Source organism: Antedon mediterranea, chromosome 1, assembly GCF_964355755.1.
Source record: "Antedon mediterranea chromosome 1, ecAntMedi1.1, whole genome shotgun sequence".
Lineage (NCBI taxonomy): Eukaryota > Metazoa > Echinodermata > Crinoidea > Comatulida > Antedonidae > Antedon > Antedon mediterranea.
The window spans coordinates 2,552,481-2,569,506 of NC_092670.1; the positions used below are offsets into that span (position 1 = coordinate 2,552,481).

The window sequence follows — 17,026 nt, forward strand, 5'->3', positions numbered from 1 at the left end:
ATTGCCAGATGCTACCCACGTATCGCGAATGTCGATGTTGCCAGGAAGTAGGCCCTATTATTTATTAATCATACTATAGGCTGGAGGAAGGTCAGACAATTTACAATACGGAGAAGCCTACATATGCATCACTGAACATCCTGGATTCACTGCTGCCTGTTTGAATTTGCATGTGTTGGAAATTGCATGGCTGCATTACCGCCAACAGTATGACACACCTGTTGAAGCCTCAAAACATAAACGTCTGAGACATATTGCGTACCGGCAACTCGCCAGATGGTGTTGGGGGTTTTTGGGCCGAAACCTAAGGGTATTCTTACCATCATGTGCCGTTTCCTGCATAAGAGCCCACTTCCCACCACCAGGTATGGAAGATGATTTCCAGTTTGCTGGATTTTTGGATTGAGTAAACATTTAGCACCAACTTGTATTGAGATTACAATTAACCACATACAATTATTTACTGTACTTCATAAAGGAAAGTATTGTACACTGTATCTGATAGAAATAAAATATACATTTCTCTGACACAATTTATTAAAAAATTATGCACACAAGTGATTATTTTGTTTATAAAACTGTTGGCTCTGGATTGTGGAGCTGTATGCACATAAACAAATGGCTTTTAATCTTTTACTAAAAAAATGAAATAATGATTTATAATAAAAAGCATGATGGAATGTATCTCATTTCTTGGAGTATGTATTATACTTCTTATTTGAAGTTGATCAGTGGACCTTTTGGCTGCTGATTTATTTACTGCATAATTTTTGCCTTAGTTGTTCACATTTGGAAATCTTGTGAAGTGGTTGGCAATAGCGGTCTCTTTGTCGGGGCGTTCAAATCCTGAACAGAGTTGGGGTGGCGCATCAACAACATCAACATCTTCTGCTGTCCCTTCAACAATGCTCATTACCTCCAAGATGAGGTCATCCACATACCCTGCGAAATAATAATACGGTACTGTAAGAACAAAATCATTTGTAAAAGTGCAATAAGATTATATAATTTATAATTTGACTTTTCTAAAGCAAATTTCAAATGGTTCAATTTTTGTTCAAACCAATAGAGAATATATATAGTGCAATCTGTCAATGCAACTTACAAAGCAACTTACAAATTATTGCAGTCAGCTTGTGCACAAGCTTTATTTTTATGAGGGCAGAACAACTCCCCACCTGAACTATTATGCTGGGGCTTTCAACACAGTACTACTAGCCTAGGCCCTTTGTGTTGCTGATTTTAAAACCGAATTAATCACCTAGGCCTACTACTCTACTATACTAGAAAGAAGTACTAGTACAACCTACCGTTTATTTAGTTAATCGACACAACAACTTCAGTTTTACTAATTTTTTTATTGCGTTTAAAAACACGATAATAATGCATTCGTATAACTGACTGTAACTAAACCATTCCAAAGTTTGGGTCCGTAATTGAAAATGTAAACCTAGGCCTAGGACCATGTATTGTTGGTCTGGTCAATTTCCCCACGACGTTCTTCGCCGCCTTCGCGTTGGTCCGCCTCGCCTTCAGAATCGGTGAGATCGGGCTCTCATATAGGCCTACGGTTGAATTAATTGCATTCAATAACACTTTCTTGCGTATCCATAACGACGTCTCCTTCATCTTCATCAATTTCGAATTCATAATGGATAGTTTCCTCTTCAAAATCAGACTCCGAACTGTCGAGATCGTACACAATACGTGTTGACATCTTGCCGATACAGTACAGTTTGTATACAATTTAGAGAGATGCGTCGCGACCAGGGCAGTGCAGTGTGTTCATCTTATGACGTCACGATTTATCGCCTTGGATTTCCTGCTTCCAAATTCGACTTCGGAGATATTTACTCCGATGTATGTAAATCATAACAAATTCATAATTTACGCTTATAGAATTTATTTTATCAAAACGTACTAATAAAATCAACATATTCAGACCCAAATCAGCTAAAAAACGTTATACATCAAATACCATGTTCCATGATCTTTAAGTGCTTCAGAAACCATTCTTTTAATTTCTTCCTTTGATAGACGACCTTTGTCGTTTGTGATTGTGATATTATTGGTCTTTCTGGTACCTTTATCAACTGCAGATACATTTAGGATACCGTTTGCATCAATGTCAAAGGTTACCTCAATTTGAGGAACACCACGTGATGCTGGTGGAATTCCAGATAATTCAAATTTACCTAAAAGGTTATTGTCTTTGGTCATGGATCGTTCACCTTCGTATACTTGAATTAGCACACCAGGTTGGTTGTCTGCATATGTGGTAAAAACTGATGCTTGCTCAGTTGGAATGTGTGTATTACGTTTGATGAGAGCAGACATGACTCCTCCAGCTGTCTCAATACCAAGTGAGAATGGTGCAACATCAAGCAAACGTACATCTAGCAATTCATCAGACTTATTACCAGAAAGTAAGGCTGCATGGACAGCTGAAAAAAACAAAAATATTGATTTAGTAATGACCCAAACTTTGTTTGTGCTTGACTTTGATTGTTGATTATGTTACTGTACTTAATTACCTGCTCCATAAGCAACAGCCTCATCAGGGTTGATGCCCTTGTTTAGTTCTTTGTTATTAAAGAAGTCGCTGAGCATTTGTTGCATTTTGGGAATTCTAGTTGAGCCACCAACTAGTACCAACTCGTGGATCTCATCCTTTCCAAATGAAGCATCGTTAAGTGCTTTTTCTACTGGAACAATGGTGTCGCGTAAAAGATCGTTGTTCATCTCCTCGAAACATGCTCGGCTGATTGATGTGTAGAAGTCAATTCCATCAAAGAGCGAATCAATCTCAATACTAATATTGATTTGAATAAAAACCAAAATAATAGTAATGTTAAATGACAAAGAGCTTCACATCGAAACTAAAGACTACTGTAAAAAAGTAACACCAAACAATGGAACACCAAGGATCAATTGTTTGGAAACAATATAAATAGGGTTTTCATTCATTCAACTTTGATAATTGTACATAAAGTTTCCTGTAGGTATATGACGGAGGAGTTTATATAGCCATTAGTCTTACCTTGCTTGTGTTCTAGAAGATAGTGTTCTCTTTGCTTGTTCGCAGGCTGTTCGTAACCTCAATACTGCACGTTTGTTTGATTGAATGTCTTTCTTGTATTTCCTCTTAATTTCTTGGATGAAGTGTTTCACCATTCTGCGATTGAAGTCCTCGCCACCCAAATGAGTATCTCCAGAAACTGCCTTGACCTCAAAGATACCTTTCTTGATTGTAACGATAGATACATCAAAATTGCCACCACCCAGGTCAAAGATTAGCACATTACACTTTGCTTGATGCTGTTGATAACAACCAATTCACTATAAAACTTTTCATTTATAATTGTTACCTGCTTTCTCTGTTTGTTGTTAAAAATATTTGTGAAAAGCAAGGCCACAATTATTATCCAATCTTGCTACAATGATCTATGATCTAATATTGGTAGTAGTTTAATTTGAAAATAGGAAGGTCAAAGGTCAAGTTCACAATCCATCAAAATTATTTTATACAAATTTTTAAAAAAATCCATGACAAAAGACTCCTTGGCAGGATTTAAACAACAGATTTCAACCATGGACATCTAGATACATAAGCTCATACACCAAACTCGCATTCATTTGTTATACAGAGAAATTACAGTACCTTTCTAAAGGCAGAAAATAAAAAACATCGTTTATGTATTTGTAAATCAATTATATAGTACTGTAGAGCTTAGTTCTAATACCCTAATAGAAGTGAATCAAAAGGAAGAATTACAAGAATATCTGAGTTATAAATATTTTTCCATAGAAAGATCGAGATTTTACCAGTAGAAATCTTTCCATTTTCTTAGTTTTGGTGCTGGAGATTGTTGTAATTATTATGTTATGTTATTATAGGTAATGAATTTTATAATAATAAAAGAAAACTTACTTTCTTGTCTAGACCATAGGCAAGAACTGCTGCACAGGGTTCACTGATAGTTTGCAGTACATTCATACCTGCAATGGTACCAGCATCTTTTGTAGCCTGCCTTTGAGAGTCGTTGAAGTTAGCAGGAACTGTTACTACAGCATGTGTAACTTTCTGATAAAATTAATACAGAGGATCACGACCATATGGTAAGATTGTATAGAACTAAAGATTATAAATAATCTTCTATCAGCTATGTTAATTGCAAAAGTCACCATTCAATTTCATCATATTTCATTTAGCATTTATGTAACACAGTTAGCCTACCTTGCCTAGATAGGCCTCTGCTGTTTCCTTCATTTTGGCTAACACCATGGAACTGATTTCCTCAGGGAAAAATGTTTTCTTTTCGCCTTTGTATTCAACTTGAATCTTAAGCTTGTCGCTTTCTTTCACAACTTTGAAAGGCCACAGCTTCATATCTATTTGTACATCACTTTCTTCAAAACGTCGACCAATCAAACGCTTAGCAGCTTAAATGTAAGAAAACTTTGATTGAAACTATTTTCCTTAGGGCCTAATAATAATAATAATAATAATAACAATAATAATAATAATAATAATAATAATTTATTTGGAAAACGCTTTTTGAACAGCGGCACACATAATAATGGTGCATCCTTAAAACAATTAAACATACAATATAAAAATATATGAGTATAAAAATAAAGATAGACTAGATTAAAACAGATAATACTCAGATAAGACGGAAGTTCGATAAAACCAAATTAAAAATAAACTGTAATACTAAAACCAATTAATAATAAATGCTTTATTTCAACACGGAGAACTTGATCACCAAAAGGTGTTTTTCGTCAAGGCCGTGCAAGGCCATAAATTATTCTTAAAATGAACAACAAAGGTATATACAGTGTGGTATAAAAACCATAGAGAAATTTTCCCATGATAAAAACATTTTTTTTTAACATACTTTAAGCTACAGTACACAATACATTCAAGCAAGTAATAATAATTTGATTCAAAAGTAAAAAGGATTAAATGAATGAACAGAATTTATAAAAAAGAAAAACAACTTAAAATTAAAAGATGCAAATTCAAGTACTGTATAATATTTAAAAAAAAGATACATCATAAAACATAGAAATTAACCTGCCTACCAAGTCTTGTGCATTTAAATTAAAATATTAAAATATTGATTTGTATATCATGCTCTGAAGATGTTGGGGGATTAGGTTACATGACTTTCTCAAGTAAAAAAAAAACAGGCAGGACCTTTTTTTTAACATGATTAGTTTACTTCTCCCATGATAAATTTTCATCAATATAGACACCTAAATGTTTACAATTCTTAACCCTTTTTAAACGTTCACCATTTATATTTAAGTAAGATCCTTATCTATTAATTTTGCTAATTTGTTGTTAGTCCCAATAAACATACATTCTGTCTTCTTTACATTTAAACTTAGTTTGTTACATGATAGCCAATTTTGTATATTTCCTAAATCAATATTAATTTTGTTGATGACATCATCTATATCATGAGATGTATAATATAGAGCAGTGTCATCTGCATACATACTGATTTTCACATTAAAAACATCCTTAGGTAGGTCATTTATATAAAGAAGGAACAATAGTGGGCCTATAATGGAGCCTTGGGGTATTCCACATACACAATTGCATTGATTTGAACCGTACACCATTTACATTTGTGATTTGAGTACGATTGCTCAGGTAATTTTCAAACCAATTTATTACAGAGTTGTCAAGAGAGAAATTTTTTAACTTATTTATAAGAATTTGGTGATTTACCGTATCAATTTAATAAGATTGAAAATTGGTTCTCTTCTAATACATTATTGATTAATACTTCAAAAACAAATTTCATTATATTTCACTCCCATCGAAACAGGCATAAATTAAGTAACAAAAACATTCAAGTTGTTCTAAATGGTAAAAATCTGGACCAAAAAGCGAAACTTTATTTCTTGGAATTTTAATTAATGAAAACTTAAATTGGACCGGTCATCAGAAAAATATTTCAATCAAAATGTCTAAATGCATTGGTGTTATAAACCAGATAAAATATTTTTTCCCTCAACACATTTTACTTTCTTTGTATAATTCGCTTATATTACCACATTTACTTTATTGCAATATTATATGGGCAGCTGATTATCCTTCAAATTTACATAGAATTTTCATTTTACAAAAACGTGTTGTTCGATTATTAAACTTTGAACAATCTACATCTGCATCAGAACCTTTGTTTAAAAAACTTAAAATTTTAAAAATATATGACCTTCATAAACTTCAAGTTACTTCTTTTATGTTTGAATATTTTACTGGTTTACTACCAAAGTCTGTTTCAATGTTATTTTCAAATCGTTTATTAGATCATACCTATAACATAAGAAATCCACATAAATTGTATGTTCCATTTGTTAAACTTAGAAAAAGCCAGTTTTTTATTACTTATTTAGGACCAACGTATTGGAATAATCTAGATTCAACTGCCATAAATCATTTATATACTGTAAATTTATTTAGAAAGCATATAAAAACCCTTTATTTATCTTGTTACCAAACCTACTAAATATGTTGCGCACTGTATAATTTATTTAATTGTATGCGTTGTATTTGTATATTTATACGGTACCGTTCTTATTTTTGTTTGAATTATTATTACTAGATGGTACGCTCGCTTCGCTCGCGTACCATCTAGGTCGTGCCCACAGATGGTTTTCGAATATAGGCCTACAGTAATTTCAGCGTAACAAAACTGGTGATTTCAAATCTACGTACCGCAGGACTATAATACATTGTCGTTTACAGAAACGAATAAATAGACACGATGATTTATGTAGTCAACTAAAATTAGCACCCTGGGAATTGCTTCCGAAGGAAAAACTTTTCACAAAATGAGTCCAAATTTTTGATTTGGACTCATTTAAAGAAACCCAATTTGTGTTTTGTATGTAACATTAGGGTTGAGGGATGGGAAAGCGGATAGGTACAAAGAGGAACAATTTTTAAATATATTCTTTATCCACTCAGTAACGAAATATTTTGTTCATGTTTTATAAGCCTATACATAATATACCTCTAAATACAGTAAAACATTTGCGATTTAATACTTTGTTAAAACTGTCACTGTCATAATCGATTGAAATATTAAAGTACATGTCACGATACACCACTACGACGTTTATATTTTTGGTAATTATTAATTAATACAAACGTTGAGAAGGAACTGTCAGTATAGAGTGTATTTGTATATAATAATGTGTTTATATATCTAACAGTAGAGCCTATCCACAATGTCAGTAATACAGTTTATTATTATCTAACAGGATGAACATTCACAGTAAGAAATGTTCGATTCAAATGAGTTCCAAAAATAGTTATTTACAGTATTGTCAAAGTATTGCAAGTTTATTCTCAAAGGGCCCATATATTTACCTACCGCCGTATGTGTTAAACCAAGGGCTCATAAATTTATCTACAGTACTTGTGTTAAACCAAACTCTGGCAGACTGAGAGATTGGGATGTTCCATTCATCGCAAATCAATACATTTGTATAATCGTATATTAAATCTATAAAAATAGTATTTTTTAAAGAAAATCGGCCTGTCTTCAACATTATGATGGTGTACTCTAGCTGTTCAACCGGTTTTCAGCTATTAAAAACAATTATCGTAGGAGGAGATAGGAAAATGCGAAGCCTCCTCGCATTTTTGTGGCGGGTATTTTTCAAGATGGACATCCATTAGACAGTGTATACCACGATCGAGAAAACACCCCTATTTGGGGCAAATCGTTGGACCTAAATTCGTTTTAATCGTCAATAACTAATTATCTAACTTAATTTAATTAGTAAACAGGGTTACATCAGGTGGTTAAAATCAGTACCGAAAGTACGAACCAACTTTATATACCATCGAGTGAAAATTCTAGAAGTAAGGCGCGATTTACCGAATTTTGCCCTTACGTAAATTTATATATAGATTATTTTAGGGGTCAATGTGAGACAAGTTCTACTTCTAATTTTGATCCCTAAGATGGTCTTATATTAATTGTTTATTATTGTTTATTGTAATATTGTTTGTTATATATTGTGACCATCTTAAATAAATGTATTATTGAACTGAAAAGCTTTCTTAAGGTCTATCATAACAATCCAATATATTTTCCTGAATCAATGCTATTTATCAAATCCTAAACATCAATTAAAGAAAAATTTGTTGAAAATCCTGGTCTAAAACCAGATTGATGTTCATAGATCATATTATTTAAATTTAAGAAAGGATAAATTTGGTCAAACACAGTCCATTCAAGTATTTTTGACAAAATTGGTAAAATTGAAATCGGCCTGTAATTACTAGGTTCAGTTTTGTCACCACTTTTAAATACAATTTTTTTAAATGGAATCTTGAAATAAAAGTATTAGTACAGTGTAAATGAAAAAAATTATGTTTTAAAAAGTATTACCAAAAATGGTATTGGCTGGGTTTCTAGTTGCTTGGTTCTTGGCAGCATCACCAATCAACCTTTCACTATCTGTGAATGCGACAAAACTTGGTGTTTTTTTGTTTCCCTCATCATTGGCAATGATTTCTACCTTTCCATGTTGGAATACTCCTACACACGAGTATGTTGTACCCAAGTCAATACCAATTGCAGTTTTAGACATGTTTGCTAGTTAACTGACTGTAAATAGAATTTTATTTTATACACATAACTCATTAAGGCATTAAAAAAAGCGAGTTATACCTGTACTTTCATTGCCATTACCATAAATTAGATAATAACCATGGGTTACTATTCTTTTTTTCGATTCTCTTTTTAGGATGGGTTACTATTACAGTTGCTACAGTATTACTAAACTTAATCTGTAGTAGAGACTTGGAAACAGCTTTTTGTAAGCTGTATCACTAAATCATGGAATCATGATTTAACTTTATTTTACCTAATAATTGCTGGATTTCTAACTATCAGATAGCAGATACTTATGTTAACGTTGAAGGATAAAAGAGTCTGCAAACATGTTCGAAATTCGAAAAAATATGAATCATCCAATTGAAATATCCTTATTTTGAATTAAAATTGGAACTGTGATTTGCTTATACAGTTAGTATATCAACAAAATCACATTGGAAAAAATAATAAATGTATGTTTATACTTTACCGTACTAAAATAACTTGTCTGTACTGTGCGTATAGCCAGCAATGTATGCACTACTACTAATATAATTATACATAGGGTATTAGGTGTGGCCAACAATACATATTTACAAATACAAAGTTCAGCATGATAATGATGATGCTTTAACAATTAATTAAAAGTACATGAACCAAAGGGACCTTGGCGATTTTATAGATTGTAAACAAATCGGATCACCTAATGTTTTATGCAAGCAGAAGTATTGTCAATATAAACTGCTATTAAACTAAGTTTAATCCATCAAAATCAAAAGACCCACAGTTATGATTTTTACTAATAAAAAAAAATGTTATCAAGTATAGTAGTTGCTTTGTTTGTTTGTTTGTTTGTTTGTTAGCACAATAGCGTTAGGTATCATTCTGGATTTTTTAGTGTAGGTATATAGGTATATACTTTGAGACCATGCCTATTGAAATTTAAGAAAATTGGTTTAATAATAATTTAATAAATAACAAAAATGATAGTATGTTCAGACCAGCTAGTGGTAAAAGATAGGAGACAAGTTTCAAAAGCTGGTGAGCAGTCTTAAAGTAACAAGTAAACTGAAATTGCATTTTTTCGAGAACTACTTGTTCATAAAACTTCACTTTTTGTACAAAAGGCAAGAGTTATAATTTGTGATTTGTAATTTTAAAACATAATTTTTTTTTAATGTACAGGTTTTAACAAAACAAATTCACCAGCTTGATTTTGGCGTTGCTGTTTTATTTAAAGTAAACTATTGTTAGTTGATAATTAGTTTTTTAGTACCGAAATATGTGTCATTCCTTATTTCATTCTGTACATAGGTATATACTTACAGAACATGCATTTTCAGGAAAATTAATTGGTCATATTCTTTTAATATGGACAAGACACTCCTCGATCATTATTCTGGTCAATCTTGATATCAGAAAGGTAACGATTGCAATACCAGAGTTTGTTTGTGTTATAATTATTTAAACAAATTATAAACCCCAGCAGGATTTGAACCATGTAAAAGCTAATGCCTAAAGCAAAAAATGTATCTTTCAACATGCTCCCTATCAGTGGATATGTTTTGCCAAGTACTTCACTGGGTTTCTGAGTGCTTTCATTTGTTTGATGTTATTGTTCAGTAACAAGCATGTGGGAGATAATTTGGGCCATTCCAAGAGTCTGAGAGTTGATTTATTGTTATAATTTGTTTAAAAACAACCAGTTACCTAAACTCTGTACCACACCATCATAATTAAATATTGTATTCCGAGTTGGAAAGTAAAACAAAAACACACAAAAATAAATTCAGAATGCAAAGTGACATTTTATCTATCTTTATAATGTAATTAGTTTAATATCTTTCAATCATCCTGACTTCGTAACTAGCACAATCATTCTAATTTTTAGAGAAGTTTGAGTTTATGAATCATTCAATGTAGCTCATTGGATAAATCATCCTGATTAATCTAGGAGCTGATTGGCTATTTGTCTTCTTGATTCATCAGAGCAGCTTGCACTGACAATGCAGCTCCTGTACTAACTTCATCTTCATCTTTCTGTTATTTTAAAGAAATATTCAGTGTTAGGATCAATTCAATTCAATTCAATTCAATTCATCGACATTTTTATTCCATAATCAAAATAAAAACATATACAAATACAATACAAATAATAAGATAATGGAATGGGATACAAAATAAGCACAAGTGCTTTAAGCATGTAACCCTAACAAAAAGATCAAACAATTAGTACAAACAAAAAGAACAAACCAAAATAACATAATGTGATTTACTTAACTTAAATATTTCTATTGTTATAATATTGCTTTAATCTCTGTTTAAACAAACTTAAAGTGGGGGATTGTTTTATATAGTCTGTTAAATTGTTCCAAATATGTGTTCCTTGGTAGGAAATACATTGCTGTCCGACTTTGGTGCGTTTTAGTTGTGGACAGTAGTTTGACCTGTTTCTAGTTGAGTAATTATGGAATGAGGCAGATGTACTAAATAAGTTATTAAATGATTCAGGTAATAGATTATGTTTATATTGATACATAAATATAGCAGTGTGTTTCGTATAAAGGTCAAAAATATTTAATGTTTGGGTTGAAATAAAAAGTGGATGAGAAGGATGCATAAAATGAACATGACAAATATTTCTAAGTGCTTTTTTCTGGAGAATATGTATACGGTTTAAGTTTGTAGCAGAAGTAGCACCCCATACTGTGATAGCATACGTTATTCTAGGTAATATAAGTGCATTGTATACCGTTAACAAGATTTTACTTGATAACATAGACTTCACTTTGTTTAAGACACCAATTATTCTAGAAATACTGTTTGCTACCTCATTTACATGAAAATTAAACGATAAAGTTTCATCCAGAAATAAGCCTAGAAATTTAACTTCAGTAGCTTTTACTATACATTCATTTCCCATCCTCAATTCTAGTGAGGTAGTGTCAGCTGACTTATTTCTAGCCTTAAATATAACATATTTTGATTTGTTTACATTTAGCGTTAATTTGTTAGCAATAAACCAGTCCGAAAGTATAGATAACTCCTGGTTCATTGTATCAAAAGCTTGAGTAATATCATTGTGACTATAAAACACATTTGTGTCATCTGCATACATAATCATGTCTACATGGTTACATGCTAGACTAATATCATTAATGAATATAAGAAATAATAATGGACCCAATATGGATCCCTGAGGAACTCCAGTGTTTACTGTCATTTTACTAGATGCAGTATTAACAATAAATGTGTATTGTAGTCTTTTTTTAAGATAGTTTGAGAACCAGTTTAGCGGAACTCCTCTTATACCATAAAATCTTAACTTATCTAATAATACATCATGATCGATTGTATCAAACGCTTTTGATAAATCAAGGAAAACTCCTAGTGTGAACTCTTTATTCTCAATAGCGTTTGTGATTTTTTCAATCGATTGTATTAAAGCATGACTAGTTGAATGGTGTTGTCTAAATCCATACTGTGTTTTACTCAGTACGTTATATTTTGAGAGGTAACAAATCGTTTGATCATACACAATCCTCTCAAATATTTTGGAAAAAAAAGGTAAAATGGAAATAGGCCGATAATTATTTATATCGGAGATGTCACCATTCTTAAATACCGGGATAACTTTAGCAATTTTTATATCAGCCGGGACACAGCCCGATGATAATGACGTATTAATAATATGCAATAAAGGTTTTAAAATAAACGGGGAAGCAGATTTTATGAGTTGGGCACTTATACCATCATGGCCAGGAGAAGTATTCTTTGTGTTTTTAATATAGTGGTTAAGTTCATGTTCAGTAACAGGCTTAAAAAACATTGAAGAGGTAAAATTTCCCTTTAAGAAAGTTCTGTGGGTGATTTCTTCATTTTGAGATTCATGCCTAAATTTATTATTTAGTTTTTCTCCAATATTAATAAAAAAAGAGTTGAATGCATCAGCTTTCTCATCATTATGAGAGAAAGTCTCAGTACCCAATTTTATTTTTGTAGGCAAATTGGTAGTCTTTTTCCTACCCATTATATCATTTAGGATTGTCCACGTTTTTTTAATATCTTGTTTATTTCGTTCAAACTGGACCATATAATATTCTTTTTTCCGATTTCTAATAGTAGTGGTTAACTTGTTTCTAAAATGTATGTACGTACTTTTATTAGTAGTGGTGTTATTTTGTTTGTACTTTTTATATAATTTATGTTTTTGAGAGATAGCTCTGGCAATTTCAGCTGTGATCCAAGGAGATTTTAACTTGTTCGCCTTATTTCTAATTCGTTTTAAAGGGAAACAATTATCAATTGTTTTATTTAAAGTGTTTGTAAAATTTTGATAAGCAACATTCGCATTATTTGAGAATAGCACATCATTCCACTGATTACTTTGTAATTCTTGCAAAAAATACTCCGTTTGTTGAGGAGAGTATTGTCGTTTATATACAAATCGAGGATATTGCTTATTATGTTTTTCCAAAGTATCTACACAGAATATTGGGAAGTGATCAGAAATATCAGTACAGTATTACCATATTACTATCATTCAATATCGTGTATAGTCTACTGCTGTGTATCTTTATCATTGTCATATCTTCATAGTCAATATTACTCTGTATCATCAGTCAATATCATGACCATTCTTCATTTTGTCGTCAATATGACATCATGATCAAGAGTGCTACTTACCAATAATTCTAAGACCAGTAAATCACTCAGCCGTTTCACTTCTCTAGGTTTTGCCATTAACAGCTTTTCTTTTCTAAAAAATAAAATAATAAATTATTTTAATAAATTAAAAACATTTCTCTTTTTCAACCTACTCCTGTGCCGCCTCCTCAGTTTATGCCATGTGTAATTTGGTTTAAGCAAAATTAACGTACATGAAGGCAGGAGGACCTGATACCATCCCACCCAGAGTCCTTCGGAAATTTGCTTTTGAACTTAAGCTTTGTCTACACTATCAAACTAGTTTGACAAAAAATATGGTAGTGATATGCCCAGATATGGTAATGATATGACATCATCATGTCCATGGGCACAACAGTTTTGAATAAAGCGGCACACTCGTGGTTGTTAAAGCCAGTTTGTTAATAAAAAGGATCAAACTGGACATTGTGACATTTTGTATCGTTAATTACTATATTGCGTGGAAATGGCGGCTCTATTGATCTTATTGCATGTCACAATAAAAGTGTATCTTGTTTACCTTTGATTTCATACTAACCTCCTCTTCTTTTGTGTTTGAGTTGTGTATCTCATGTTTATATTATTACCTGTTATCTCTCCCCAGGTGTCATCAGGAGATATGGCTGTTATTTGTGTGGCAATTATCATTTGTGATTCACTTCCCTCAACTTTACCCTTCTTTACCTTTGATTATACAATACTAACCTCAAATGACTCTTTGTATTTGATTTTGAGTAATTTATCTCATGTCAATATTATATAATTATCTCTCACCAGGTAACACATCAGGTTTTGAATAGTTGCTTGGCTACACTTATTTTTCACTATACAATTCCAATTCTTTTATCTGTACAATATCCCTTTAGTTTTGATTATGGCAAATGAGTAGTTTATGCTCATGTTTATATACCTTTGATTATCTCTGTCTGTCTTCAACCCGCACACAAGTGGCAAATATAGAAATGTATTAGCTAGGGCCAACATTATGTGTTATGTTACCTTCTCTCAACTTTATACTTCTTTCCTGAAACTATTCAACTAAACACTTCTGGTTTGTTTGGACCTATTCCACATTCCACAACTGAGCTGTGTAATTTAAGTGTCCTTCAGTAGTATTATCTTATTTTAAAATTTCCTTTTCTTTTGTTTTGTACTATGATTATTTATGTATGTTTATGATTACGTGAATGGAAAGAAAGAAAGAAAGAATACTATTACCTCAATAGGCTTTTTCTGTTTTCCTTCTGTTTGGTCAAAAACTGAGCGTGCTCTCTAAGCCCCTCCTCGTGCATTTCCTGGTAATTTTGGTCTAGTTCACGAATACTGTGATACGTCTCATTTATAAGTTCTCTGTATGTTGGCGCATTTAAAGTGTGATCAGTTAAGGACAAATTATTTGATTTATTAACTACGAAGTAGCTTTGCATCAGGGAGCTAAGTTTACCCTATTATATATATATATTCTGGTATATTGTACTTTATACTACATTTGAGAATTACTCAAGGGTTTTCAAATGTACTTTAATAGTATGAATAATTTATAAGCAGTTGCTGTTGTAAAATCATTACAATAAAATAAACAAATAAAGCAACATACATTTCTAAATAAAAATATTATTTTATATATTAGTTTACTTTAAAGATTGTATTTAATTGAAAAAATATCTTGTTATAAAAAATGATGTTTTACATTCAGTGGCACAGGGTACAATGGACCCCACTTCTAAGGGGCCCTCCAATGCTGGCTTTGTTGTATTGGACTGCTCATGCTTTAAGGCCTTGGGTCCAGTAAGTGCTCATAGCTATTACGCCACTGTTTACATTGTGCACTGGGTCGTTTTACACTAATTCCAACAGTTGCATTTTTCTGAATAAAATTTTAAAAAGTATTCTAAAAAATTTTGAAAATGTTAAGCGCGCATACGCATGCGTTACATGCGCTACGCACGTAATTGTATTGCCATATGATAATTTATGCCCTGAAATGTATGAGTACCAAATTTTATTTAATTGAGATTCATGCTGGTGAAGATATGATTACAAACGTGATTTTGTTAAATCGTGCGTACACCGCGTAATTTTTTATTGCGCACCGTGAAAACGTAATCGATTCCTGGCCATAAGGGAATATACTGTGAAAAATTGACTTAGCTAAATTAAACTGATATCAAGATAAGGTCAGAAAGCGATAAAACGCATAGTGATACCAGACCGACCGACCGACATAGTGAACTATAGAGTCGCGTCCACGCGACTAAAAATGTCAATATGTTATTTTGCAGATATAGCCAAGTCCTGAAAAATTATGCTGGAATTTGGTCAACTACCTATTTCTGCTTCCAACTGATCATCAATAAAAGTACTGATGAAGTGAATAGTGAAAATAGAATGTTGCCAAGACTAAAGGATTGTAGGACTAATAGACCCAGGACAACTACATACTAGGTAATATATGGTAAAAAGGATATGGAGGAAGACTCTTGATTTCTGTACGTTGTAAGTAGATGTCCATGCCAGCTCTTTTGTCTAACTTCTTTTGTCGCATAAAATGTTGCATCAAGGGACTCTGACCACACACGTTGAACGCACTTTTGGAAAACTGCGTACTCTCTCTCATAAACTGGATGTGACTAAGAAATAAATGAAGAAAAACAGTGTGAAAAAATGTTCCAAAGGTTTCCAAAGGTCATGAAACAATGAGCTTACTGTAATGTTCTTGTTTTGAACTATCAGCATTGACAAGGTTTCTGCATAATAACGATTTAATTTGTATATATGCAGGTGTTTCTGCTACATTGTAGGAGCAGTTACATGAAACGTTGTAAATCCATACCAAAAAAAACTTTTGTTAAAACAAATTCCATACCTCTGGTGACAATGGTCTCTCCCTTCCTTTTAGTGACACTGTTGACGATTGCTTTAATGATGTGCTCTTGTCTGCTTTTTTCTTTCCCTCCAAACCTGCCTCAGACTTCTTTTTCAAACTACTCTGGCTATTTGATGTTTTGCTACTCTTCACCGTCTTTTGACTTAGAAGACTTCCTGATGCATCTGAAACATTTTCTGTGATTGGCTGCAAAGTCTTCTGACCTTTAACCTCCAACTTTTGAGACTGTTCATGTTTACTGGTTTTTTGAGCATTTGAAATAGCTGTGATTGTTTTTGGGTCAGAGTCGATTCCTGCTACACCAATATGGTCTATTGATGCTTTTCTCTGTGACATCAAATGTGATGTTTGTGAATTCTTTCTGGATGTGTCTTCGTCGTGCATGGATGATCCTGGAGTTTCAAATTCAAAGCTAAAACCACGTCCTGCAATTACAATTTGTTTATTTTATTTTTTGCTCATAAAGATCACAAATTACAATATTGAACATCAAAGACATAACGAGGAGACAAACAAATAAAAATGATGGTACATCAAGAAAATGAAAAAAAAAGGACAAAGGACGGAAAGAATTGGACGCATGACAAATAGGATCATTATAAGAACATAAAGTAACAACTCAAATATGCAGAAGTCTTCCACACTGGTCAAGATTTTTGTACGAACCTATTCAGTTATTGTTTTTTTTTTAAGGAATTGTACAGTAACTCTCATTGTCATTTAAAAAAAAATAATTCTCTGTATTTGGAAGTTTAAAAAACTGAGACTGATGGAACTGTTTGATTGTTTTAATTCTAATACCTTTTTTGGAATCTTTTTGTAT

The 17,026-nt window shown here is 32.2% G+C and overlaps 2 protein-coding genes across 2 annotated transcripts; both read right to left on the reverse strand.

Moving 5' to 3' along the window:
* Positions 1-1,953: 1,953 nt before the first annotated feature.
* LOC140051160 (heat shock cognate 71 kDa protein-like) lies at positions 1,954-8,625 on the reverse strand. The gene is made up of 6 exons (XM_072096295.1): positions 8,424-8,625; positions 4,238-4,443; positions 3,932-4,084; positions 3,041-3,318; positions 2,535-2,812; positions 1,954-2,444 (listed from the first exon to the last, which is right to left on the reverse strand). The coding sequence occupies exons 1-6, from the start codon at positions 8,623-8,625 to the stop codon at positions 1,954-1,956; spliced, it is 1,608 nt and encodes a 535-aa protein (XP_071952396.1).
* A 1,862-nt stretch (positions 8,626-10,487) lies between these two features.
* LOC140053207 (uncharacterized) lies at positions 10,488-16,319 on the reverse strand. Its single transcript, XM_072098477.1, has 5 exons — positions 16,183-16,319; positions 15,785-15,946; positions 14,535-14,687; positions 13,317-13,389; positions 10,488-10,670 (listed from the first exon to the last, which is right to left on the reverse strand). Exons 2-5 carry the CDS (start codon positions 15,931-15,933, stop codon positions 10,596-10,598), a joined length of 450 nt encoding a protein of 149 aa, XP_071954578.1. The 5' UTR covers positions 15,934-15,946; positions 16,183-16,319; the 3' UTR covers positions 10,488-10,595.
* Between the last annotated feature and the right edge of the window lie 707 nt (positions 16,320-17,026).